We start from the raw sequence: 12,043 nt of genomic DNA, 5'->3' as shown, positions 1-12,043 counted from the left end.
TACCATGGATTTATATAGAGGCAATATGATATTTTCTGTCTTATTTACTATCCCTTTCCTAATGACTCCCAACATTCTGTTTGCTTTTTTGACTGCCGCTGCACATTGAGTGGATATTTTCAGAAAACTATCCACAATGACGTCAAAATCTTTTTCTTGATTGATACCAGCTAATTTAGACCCGTCATTTTATATGTATAGTTGGGATTGTTTTCCAATGTGTGTTACTTTGCATTTATTAACATTGAATTTCATCTGCCATTGTGTTGCCCAGTCACCCAGTTTTGTGAGATCCCTTTGTAACTCTTCAGTCTGCTTTAAATTTAAATATCTTGAGTATTTTTGTATTATCTGCAAATTTTGCCACCTCACTGTTTACCCCTTTTTCCAGATTATTTATGAGTATGTTGAACAGCACTGGTCCCAGTACAGACCCCTGGGGGCCATCACTATTTACCTCTCTCCATTCTGAAAATTGACCATTTAGCCCTACCCTTTGTTTCCTGTCTTTTAACCAGTTACTGATCCATTAGAGGACCTTCCCTCATATCCCATGACAGCTTACTTTGCTTAAGAGCCTTTAACAAAGTATTTGTGGTTTTCTCTATATTTGGAAAGGACAGTTACCTGTTCCATAACTGGCGTTCTTCGAGATGTGTTGCTCATGTCTATTCCACAGTAGGTGTGCGTGCTCGCCACGTGCACCGGTGCTGGAAGTTTTCCCTTAGCAGTATCCGTACTGGGGGAGCACTGCGGCAACCCCTGGAGTGGCGCCTGTACATCACGCTATAAGGGGAGCCACAGGCTCCCCCCACCCTTGGTTCTTTCTTGCCAGACAACTCCGACAGAGGGGAAGGAGGGCGGGGTGTGGAATAGACATGAGCAACACATCTCGAAGAACACCAGTTACGGAACAGGTAACTGTCCTTTCTTCTTCAAGTGATTGCTCATGTGTATGCCACAGTAGGTGATTCCAAGTAATATCTGTTGGAGGTGGGTAGGAGTTCACGATAGTTCGGGACGAAGTACTGCCCTGCCGAACCCGGCGTCATCCCTAGACTGGGAGACAATCGCATAACGCGAAGTAAATGTGTGAACTGAGGCCCAAGTGGCCTCCCTACAATGTTCTGGATAGGGACATAGGCTACGTAGGCAGCTGATGAGGCCTGAGCCCTCGTTGAATGCGCCCTAATGATCGGTGGCGGGGGGACCCCTGCCAGATCATAGCACATGCGTATGCACAAAATGATCCTGCGGGAAAGCCATTGGGTGGAGATAGGCTGCCCCTTTGCCCGCTCGGCCAAGGCAATAAAGAGTTGCGAGGATTTCCGGAATGGCTTGGTCCCATCCAGATAAAAAGCCAGCGCCCTACACACATCGAGCGTGTGGAGGCGGCGTTTCTCGTTAGAAGAATGGGGCTTAGGACAGAGCACGGGAAGAAAGATGCTCTGTTCCATACGGAAGGCAGAGACGACCTTCAGGAGGAACGCCGGGAGTGGGTGGAGCTGGACTTTATCCCTGTGGAAGACCGTATAGGGGGGTTCCGTGGTTAAGGCCCTAAGTTCCGAGACACATCGGGCTGACGTGATCGCTACAAGGAAGGCCACCTTCTATGAGAGGTGAGACCAGGAACATGTGGCCAGGGGTTCAAAAGGGGACCCCGTGAGTTGGGACAAGACCAGGTTGAGGTCCCATTGCGGCACGGGGTGGGGAGGGGGCCTAGCGTATGGGAATGAACTGTTGAGGCCCTTTAGGAAACGGGAGGTCATCGAGTGGGAGAAGACTGAGTACCCTTGCACCGGCGGGTGGAAGGCCGATATGGCCGCCAGGTGCACCTTGACTGAGGCAGGTGCCAGTCCTTGGGCCCTAAGGGATAAGAGGTAGTTCAGGATAAGCTGGAGAGGTGCAGTGGAGGGGGAGACTCCCTGCTCACTCGCCCACCTGGTGAACCTGGACCACTTTGCCATGTATGTCCGACGCGTGGACGGCTTCCTGCTTTCCAGGAGGTCTCGCCTTACCTGCTCCGAACACCAGTTCTCCTCCTCATTTAGCCACGGAGCAGCCACGCTGTGAGGTGGAGTGCGGCCAGATTGGGATGGAGGAGGCACCCCCTGTCCTGGGAGAGGAGGTCCGGGCACAGCGGCAGCGCCCTCGGGGGGGCCACCAAGAGGCGTAGGAGGGGCCCGTACCAGTGTTGACGGGCCCATGCCAGGGCTATGAGAATGACTCTCGCCTTGTCCACTTTCACCTTCTGAAGGACCTTGGTGATGAGGGGGAACGGGGGAAAGGCATAGAGGAGCTGGCCCGACCACCGTAGGAGGAACGCATCGGAGATTGCGCCCATCCCCACCCCTCCCCTGGAGCAGAACCGGGGACAACGCCGGTTCTGGTGGGTTGCGAACAGGTCGATCTGGGGAACTCCCCACTCTTGGAAGAGCCGGTGAGCAACCTCTGAGTGGAGCGACCACTCATACTGAGGGGAGAAGACCCTGCTGAGGCGGTCCGCTTGCGTATTGTGGACGCCCGGGAAGTGGGACGCCCTCAGGGAGATATCGTGGGCTATACAGAACTCCCATAGGTTCAGGGCTTACTGGCAGAGGGCTAGAGAGCGAGTCCCGCCTTGCCTGTTGATGTAGTACATGGCAGCGATGTTGTCCGTGAGGACCCTGACCACCCTGCCACGGAGGTGCGTGAGGAAAGCCACGCACGCCAACTGCACCGCCTTGAGCTCTTTGACATTTATGTGAAGGGACAAGTCCGGGGTCGACCACGTTCCCTGGGTCTGCACGTTCCCTGTGTGGGCTCCCCAGCCGAGGTCCGAAGCATCGGACACCAGGTCTATGGATGGGCTGGCATCCCAGAACGGAACTCCTTGCAGGATATTGCTCGGGCAAGACCACCATTGAAGGGAACCCAGTATCGGGGATGGAACCATGAGCACCCTGTCTAGGCCGTCCCGAGCTTGGGAGAATTGGGAGGCTAGCCAGATCTGGAGGGGCCTCATTCGGAGTCTGGCATGGCAGACCACGTATGTACACGCCGCCATGTGCCCCAGAATTCGAAGGCACGCCCTCGCTGTGGTCACCGGGAAAGCCGTGACTGAGGTGATGAGATCCCTTAGAGTCTCGAACCTGTCCAGGGGGAGAGAGGCTGTGGCCCTCGAGGAGTCCAGCAGGGCCCCAATGAACTCTATGCGCTGAATGGGAACTAATGTTGATTTGGTCTCGTTCACCACTAGACCGAGACCAACGCATGTCGAGAGGAACAGCTCCACGTGGGTCTTTACCTCGGAGCGGGACTCCCCCTTGAGGAGCCAGTCATCCACGTAAGGAAAGATCTGTACCCCCTCCTGCCTAAGGTAGGCCACTACCACAGCCATACATTTCGTAAAAACCCTGGGTGCCGTGGATAGGCCAAATGGGAGGACCGCAAACTGGTAGTGGTCCATCCCCACCAGAAAGCGGTGGAAGCGCCTGTGCCTCTCGAAAATATGGATATAAAAATACGCGTCCTGAAGGTCGAGGGCCGCGTACCAGTCCCCCGGGTCCAGGGAGGGGATAATAGAGGCCAGGGACACCAGGAGGAACTTGGAACAAACTAGAAACTGGTTTAGGTCCCACAGGTCGAGGATGGGCCTGAGGCCCCCTTTGGCCTTCGGGATCAGGAAGTATCGGGAGTAGAACCCTTTGCCCTAGAATTCCACGGGTACCCTTTCCACTGCCCCCAGGTGCAGTAGCCGGTCCACCTCCTGCCCCAGGAGGCGGACATGCTCCGGGTCCCCCGGGGCCATCAAGGAGGGCGGGTGATTTGGTGGGGGTGAGGTGAACTGCAACATGTAGCCCTTGGAAATTGTACTGAGGACCCACTGATCTGATGTTATGTGGGACCACGCCCTGTGGAAGGCAGACAATTGGTTGCAGAACACAAACTTTATTAAACGTGGGGTCTCCCTGGCAACAGGCCCGGTGCCTCCCCTGCAAATAGTCAAAACCACCTCTTTCCCTGCCTCTTGCCCTTGGAGGGCCCAGGCTGCGGGGCAGAGCGGGACTGCCGCTGAATCCGGCATTTCTGGTCTCTGGGTCTTTTATACGGGGGCTCGTATCCGCTCCTTGGAGGTTGAGCCACCGGAAGCGATTTGGCCTCGTCCTTAGCCGTAGGGATGTAGAGGCCCAAGGTCTGCAAGGTAGTGCGGGAATCTTTCATCCCATGAAGCCTGACGTCCATCTGGTCCACAAAGAGTGCCTTCCCATCGAACGGGAGGTCCTGCATCAGGGATTGGGCCTTCGTCGACAGTCCCGACAACAGGAGCCACGACGCCCTGCGCAAGGAAATCGCGGAAGCCATCGAACGGGCCGCAGTGTCATCTGCATCCGATGCCACTTGCAGGGCCGCTTTAGCAGCCGCCACTCTGTCTTCCACCAGCGCCTTGAAGTCCTTCCTATCCCGATCCGGGAGGAGGGGTTCGAACTTAGGCAGAGACTCCCAAAGGTTAAAGTCATACCTGCTCAGTAGGGCCTGGTGGTTGGCTACCCTAAGCTGGAAACTCTCAGAGGAATAAAGCTTTCTCCCAAAGGAGTCCAGCATCTGGCGTCCTTATTTTTGGGGGTGGGCACGGGCTGGCCCTGTCGCTCCCTGTGGTTTACCGATTCCACCATGGGCGAGTTGGGTGCCGGGTGGGAATAGAGGTATTTGTGGTCCTTGGCCGGCACAAAGTATTTCCTCTCCGCCTTCTTGGAGATAGGGGCCAAGGAGGCAGGGGTTTGCCAGAGGGTGTTGGAGATGTTGGCAATACCCTGGTGCAGGGACAGGGCCACACGGCCCGGTGCCGAGGGAGACAGGACGTTGAAGAGGGAATCGGACGGACCCTCCATCTCCTTGGCCTGCAGCTGGAGGCTGGATGCCACCCGCTTTAGCAGGTCCTGGTGCGCCTTGAAGTCCTCCTGTGGGACTGAGGGCGGAGGCGCTGTTATGGTGTCGTCTGGTGCCGGGGAGAGGGCCCGCACGGAGCCGAGAGCCTCGGTTGGTGCCGGGGCGTCGAGCCCCAGATCAGAGTCTGGGCGCGGATCCGCCAACTCGTGATCCGCCAACTTGTCCCGTATCTGGCTGGATGAGGCCGATAGAGTCTGAGATGCTCCGGCGACCGAACGAGCCCCGTCTGGGCTGGCATTGGTGGCCAGGTGCCCACTGGCACCACTGTCCTTGCCACGGGGCCCCTTGCCATCGACCTGGCTGAGAGCCCGATGGCACTATCTGTTCCGGCTGAACAGCGCGGACCGAGGGTGGGTGTCTGGGTGCCGAAGCCGAGGTCACCAACGAACGCTCAGTGCCCCGGGATCGGTGCGTGTGACGTCATCTCCCTTGGGACCTGGACCTCGAGGAACGGTACCTGCCCGAAGAACTACTTTGGTACCCGTGATGGCGACGCGAGGTCCGGCGCCCTGGTGCCGAGGCACCCCAGGGGGTGTCCCGAGTGCGACGTCTAGCTGATCGGGAGCTGGAACGGGAATGACGACGTCTATCCTGTCAAGAGCAGCTGCGGTACCCATGCCGTGCAGGTGAGCGCTCCCGGTGCCTACGCTCGCTGGCAGGCAGTGTCGAGGGTCCCCGCGACTTCCGTCCTGATGGCGACCTGGATGGTCTGGCCGACATTGAGGGTGGGCAGGAACTGCAAGACGAGCGGCCACTGTGCGCCGAGTGGTGTGGGGAGCGATCCTCGGAGTGGGAACTGCGGCTGGCTGGAGAGGTCTGGTGGGCACCCAATGGAGGCTTGCTACGAGACCTGGGGCCCGTGCCCGGCTGCGTGCTTGGGACTGGCAGGCTCATAATGTCCTTCGCAGCCTGCATCGCCTCCGGCATCGACGGCATCCGTACCGGTGGGGATGCACGGGCCGACGGTGCCGGGCTGCTCCGCTCCACACGAGTCGGAGGCCTTGAGCCCGGGAGGGACCGAGGGCTGCCCAACGCGGGACCACCCTCCCCCTTTTCCTTGTTGCGGCACCGCTGTGAGGCCGGGTCCTTCCCTTGCTTTTTGGAGGGAGAGCGGTGCCGACTGGTCGAAGGGGCCTCGCTACGCACCGACGATGCGGTGGCCAGCGCCGGGTCCGATCAGAGTGCTGGCATTGGGGCCAGTGCCAACTCCATCAGGAGAGCTCAAAGTCTAATGTCTCTCTCCTTCTTGGTCCTTGGCTTGAACAACTTGCAGATCTTGCAACGGTCGCTAATGTGAGTCTCACCCAGGCAGCGGAGACACTCAGCGTGCGAGTCACTCCTGGGCATAGAATGGCGACAGGAGTCGCACGACTTGAAGCCTGGGGCACGGAGCATGCCCCGAGCCCACTCTAACAACTGAAGAAACAATCTACGAATGGTACCACTAAGGTCGAGAAGAAAAGGCTGCGGCAGAGCTGGAGCACAAGGTTCCGACTACCTTCACTGGCGGCAAGAAGGAACTGAGGGTGGGGGGAGCCCGTGGCTCCCCTTATAGCGCGATATACAGGCGCCACTCCAGGGGTCGCCATGGTGCTCCCCCAGTACGGATACTGCTAAGGGAAAAACTTCCGGCACCGGTGCACATGGTGAGCACGCACACCTACTGTGGAATACACATGAGCAATCACTCGAAGAAAAACAGGAAATACCATGATCAGTTAACTAATATGGTGACCATTGTGGACACTATTACAACATGGACATTGCAAAGCAGCTCAAGTGCAGTGTCACGAGTATCTCTTACAAGGAGCTTTGCATCCATCATTTTACTCATGTCAGCTAGCACTGGAAGATCCTAGAGCAATAATCTGCTAGTAGACCATCTGCTTTTACCTGAACCTGATGGAAGAAATGGATTACCACTAGCATAGGGAATTACTGTGGATGGCAACATTCAAAATCAGACTGTTTACTGAAATAGATACCACCACAAACGGATCTAGCTATGGTCAGGGCTGATGTCTATACAAGCATAAATGTACTTCTGTCAGATGTAGACATGTCCTAACTCTAAAAGGTCTACCCCCTCTGTGATCTTGTTGTTGAAAACTATACCTATTTCTAGTTGTTTCTCACCGGTCTCCACTTCTGTCCAGGGGACAGATCCCCTGTTCCCACTGAAGGCAATAGGAATTCTGTCACTAGCTAAATGGAGGAGTATCTGCCCCTTACATTTTTACATTGACTGTTCAATAAATCTAACAGTTTTTATTACTAGTAGCATATATTAGCCACATAGCTTTAGTATGCAAAATACTGTCACTGTTTCTTGTTTATCTTTCTTATAGGTCCTACTGAATGAATTAGCTTTCAAGTCACATTAAAACCAAGACACATTTGAAAAACTCTTTATAAAATATTTGTAAACCAGAATGTAGGATTTTGGCTGTCAAATTTTTATTACATGATATCCTTACATAGCTTTTGTACTAGTAAGAATTTTTACAGTACCTCGGTTTGTCACCTTCTCCTTGGTTTTGGATTTGATTTAGAGAAGGAATCAGATGAACATGTTATATCAGCTACTTAACATTCTAAGTATGGAGCTATTTGGATTTGAATATATATGAACCTATAGTGCTTAGCTGAATTTGTAGGTACAGTACATGGAATCCAATACTGATGATAATTTATGAAGGTAAGAACACTGATTCCTATAATATTGCAAACTTAGTTTATGATAACGTAATTAGTTACACTAATAACACTGCTTAGGCACGGTCTTGCTAATTATGATTTTATAAATATTAATGATATCTAGGCTGTGTGTTTGATTCCCTCTAGCAGAGTCATTCATCATGGTATTTCTCTTATATCCAGGCTGCATTATTTTTCTTCCTTTTCCTTATTTGTTCGTTACTGGACATGCAGTTACCCTGAATTTGGGACTGAAATATAATATACTATTATCTCTTCAATGGTTCAGCCTGGATAAACTTTACATTTTGTCATCTGGTAGCAATGGTCCAATGATATAATTTTGTATTAAAGGCAATCAAATACAAAGTCAGTTATAATCTGTATCTCTTGCTCTTTTTAAATGTCTAACATAGCCAGAAAACTAGATTACATAGGACTTCGTTTTTATTCTTTTTCATGTGACCTGTTTCAAGTTAAGATTCCTTTGAATTATTAAATGCTTCCTTAAAGCATCTTTTCATACTACCTTTTTAAAGTTAATTATTGATGTAGTGACAAGCTGAAAAGACTAAAAATTGTAATTTTTTTCCTTTTCATTCAGAAGGACGTGAAAAATATCTTCTGACAATGGCTGTCTATTTAGTATAATAAAAAGGTAATACTAAGATAGAATACTGAATGTTGTTTTAAGGGAAGAATTGTTAACATCACTGTATTATACAAAGTGTAAATGCACTGTGTATTTCTTTGACGATATCTGTTAAAGAGAAAGTTGGGACATAACCTTTTGAGCTGGGGTTTAACCACATAAACTTAAGCAGCTGAAAGGAAACAGATTAGAATTTTTTTAAACACTAGTATTCAGAGCTTTAGGAATAAGATTGTCTTTTCCACAGAAAGATAACATTATAATTTTCAGACCACCACAGAGAACCAAAAAAAAAAAAAAAAAAATCACTAACCTCCTACTGAAAAGAACTCCAGTCAACAGCAACGATAAGCAGAGATTTGGAAGCATTTGACACTGCAAATCCTATTCTTTTGTAATTCTTTACTTTTTACAACATTTTCAACAGGGTTATATTAGACTTTTAGAAGGATAATCAATAGCCATGATGCCATAACTGAAACCACTCTTCAAAGTGATCCCCTCTAGTAACTTGAAACAAAGACACAGACTCACTGCTGAGATTTTGATTGGTGCAGGGGGCAGGAGAGTGCCATTAGGGAGCCAGTTATATCTCCCTGATTCTGAACATGAATCTGCAGGATCCCTAGTGTAAGGAAGAACAGACTTGGGGCTGCTGCAATCCACACCAACTGGCCAGAGTCCCCAACAGGACTGCTGGAGCAAAGAAGAAGAATGATCTAGTGGTTAGGATGCTAGTCTAGAAGATCAGGGACCTGAGTTCAAGTTCCTGCTTTACCACAGACTTCTTGTGGTAGATCCTCAGGCAAGTTACTTAGTCTCTTTATGCTTCAGTTTCTGCCCTGTAAAATGGGGATAATAGCACTTTCCCACCTCAGATGTTCTAAGAATAAATCTGTTAGAGATTGTGAAGTGCTCAGATACTATAGTAATGGGACTGATGGAACACAGCAGGTAAACTGCCTCTGTGCCAACTAAGAGCTCTCTCATGCTTGGAGATCTCCCAGATGGCCGAGCTATTTGCATTTGGTATCCTTTGTGCGACCAGAGTGTTGCAAAAGGGTCGAAACATACTATGGATTCTGACCCAAAATCAGCCATGCAAATCGGAATTAAAAAGTACAATGAAGAGAGAATTTCTAATACTTTTTGTCTTTACATTCTATATTTAAAAAATAAGCCATGCTACTGTCAATGAAGTGGTGACATCATGTCAATGGTAACAGTAGTAATATGACATCACAAATTGCCTGGTGACTATTCAGAAGGGGACAAAAGACCTCATACCAACTAATTTTGATGGCAATGGTGACAAAATATGGCCACTAGGATAAAAAGCATAACCCAACATATGAAACTATGCTTGAAGCCAAAAGCTGATATCATTAGCCAGGAATCTCAGTGTAACAGCATACCTTTCCAATCAGATCAGCAATTTTGGGTACTGGTTTTCCTTTCTGATGGCACATGGTTGCAGGACTCTGTCCATCCCAGTCTTGAAGCTCCTCAATGCTTTTCAGATAAAGTAGGGCTTTCAGTCCTGTGCAGTAGTCCTCAATCACAGTGAAATCTTGATTCTGTACTGCACTGCACACCTATAAAACACACACCCAGCAATCAACAACAAATTTCCAATGATACATGAGATTACTTGTGCTGTTTGAACTTACTGATGTTCAGGGGCCTTAAATGCAACTGTATTATGAACATCAGAATAAATGGAACTCAGGAATTTAAGCTGATAACCATCAACGAGCCTAGTGGATATAGCCTGGGCAGCTAAAAGCCCAAATTCAGCTACAAAAAATCTCCCAAAGACATCAAATATGGCAGTAAGTATCATCTGATACCAATTTCAGAAATCCCAACCAGAGCACTAAAATGAACTGGAGACACCACCAACAGGCTCCATGAACCAAATTAAATACACACACACAATTCCTGCCCAAAGTGTTGGTCCCTAGTATTGCCAAGCACAAGTGGCCAAAGCATGAGTCAGGATCCCACCCCAAGACCATGAATTTTTTTTTTAATGGGATTATTTTCATTTATCTTCTCGTTTTTAGCCTTTAGGATTCACATTTAAAGGTCTTTTCTGTGACCATGAGAGATAGAAATGTACTTGAACCCCCCCCCCAAAAAAAAACCCAAAAAACCAACACCTGAGATCCTCACATAGTCACCGGATTTCAGGAACTTGGGCTTCAAAAACAAACAAGCAAAAAAACAAAACAAAACAAAACAAAACAAACATTGTGAGGCTGACAATACAATTGAAAAGATTTACAATTCTGGGGTCTACACTGCAAAAAAATAAATGTCTCAGAACCCAGGTCTACAGACTCAGGCTCGTGCTACGGTGCTATAAATAAATAACCATGTGGACATTCCAGATTGGGCTAAAGCTCAGGCTCTGAAGCCCAGAGAGGGGATAGGCACCAGAGCCTGAACTCCAGCCTGAGTCAGACCATCCAAATGGCTATTTTTAGTGCTGTAGTGTGAGCCCAAGTCTGTTTTGTGTAGATATATCTAAGTCTCTGTCTCCAAAGATCTGCAACCACTTGGCATGAGTACTCTATATTGCTAGGCCTTACTGGTTGGCTCCCTTCCAATTCATATGAGGAGTATGAGGGGGAGGGGTCAGCTGAAGTATCCAATGAAGGTGAAAGAAGCACCCTGAAGGGGGAAGAAGCCCAATTAATACTGTATCCTCTTAAAGAGGAACCACCAATTTTCCTGCCGTACAAACTGCAGACATGTTAGGTAAATCTTTGGAAAGACTATCAGGCACCAGGCTAAGTCAGTGTTTTCAGTGACTGATATAAGCTTTTATTCATATGAGGACATCAGAAAAGCATGTAATGAATAAAACAATCAAATGGTCTCCTACTTCAAGACAATATAAAGAAACACACACACACACACACACCCTCTAAAATTAAATCATAAGATTCACTAGATACTTGATTTCACCACTTAAGGGAAAAAAAGACCTAGGTAACATATCAACATTTTACACATGGTTTCACAAACTAATACAAGCTGCAGTTCAGAAGAAGAAAGGTACATTTTAAAATATTGTACACCACTGCTTTGCAGGAAAAAAGGGGAATAACTATAAAATATGCACAAGAACATTTCCTATGCAGCCCATTTACATTACACAAAATCTGTTTCTCTGGAGAAACAGGGTGAGCATTAATTAGATCTGTTATGCCTTCCATAGACCTAGAGATTTTCTTTTCAGAGCAATTATAGAGAACATCATAATAATTTCCTCCACAGGTTATTTAACTGAAAACCCAACTGATGCTTTATTTAAACCTCTTTGTTCGCTAAAGGATTCCATTTTTTTTAAGCATATGGGTAACACTTTTATTAGCTATTTAAAAAAAATATTTAAAATGTAAGAAAATACAGTTAAAAGCCATGCTATGTCATGTCACTTAAAACAAGTTCAGATTCTGTTGTCGAATTTCTGAAATATTTTGACAGGATGCGTACATGAGATATACTAGAGGATACCTGTTATAACCTTATAAATAGAGAGGCTTTTACTTTTTTTCCATATTATGGTGCAACATTATGAATTGAAATAACCTAAGAATGTGCAGAAGACGATAGCTAACTAAAAATCAGAAGGGTTGTTGTGATAATTTAAATTTACTCTAATTGTGAGCTCAAATGTAAAAATATGTGAAAGTTCATAAGATATCACAATAAGTTATAATGAAAATGTTGATGGGAAAAGCTGAATTAGTCTAA

General features: G+C 48.3%; 1 protein-coding gene across 1 annotated transcript in view; it reads right to left on the bottom strand.

The window, feature by feature from the left end:
* LOC113407210 (dihydropyrimidine dehydrogenase [NADP(+)]) overlaps nucleotides 1-12,043 on the bottom strand; it is a 602,627-nt gene that overhangs the window by 55,386 nt on the left and 535,198 nt on the right. The window contains exon 20 of the mRNA XM_026655393.2: nucleotides 9,694-9,873. Within this exon, the coding sequence (XP_026511178.1) occupies nucleotides 9,694-9,873 (180 nt within the window). The remainder of the gene's footprint in view (nucleotides 1-9,693; nucleotides 9,874-12,043) is intronic.

The sequence above is a fragment of the Terrapene carolina genome, unplaced genomic scaffold (assembly GCF_002925995.2).
Source record: "Terrapene carolina triunguis isolate 2854851 unplaced genomic scaffold, T_m_triunguis-2.0 Scaffold210, whole genome shotgun sequence".
In the NCBI taxonomy this organism is placed as follows: domain Eukaryota; kingdom Metazoa; phylum Chordata; order Testudines; family Emydidae; genus Terrapene; species Terrapene triunguis.
The sequence above is the reverse complement of the archived record's forward strand: the minus strand, read 5'-3'. Positions and strand labels throughout refer to the sequence as shown.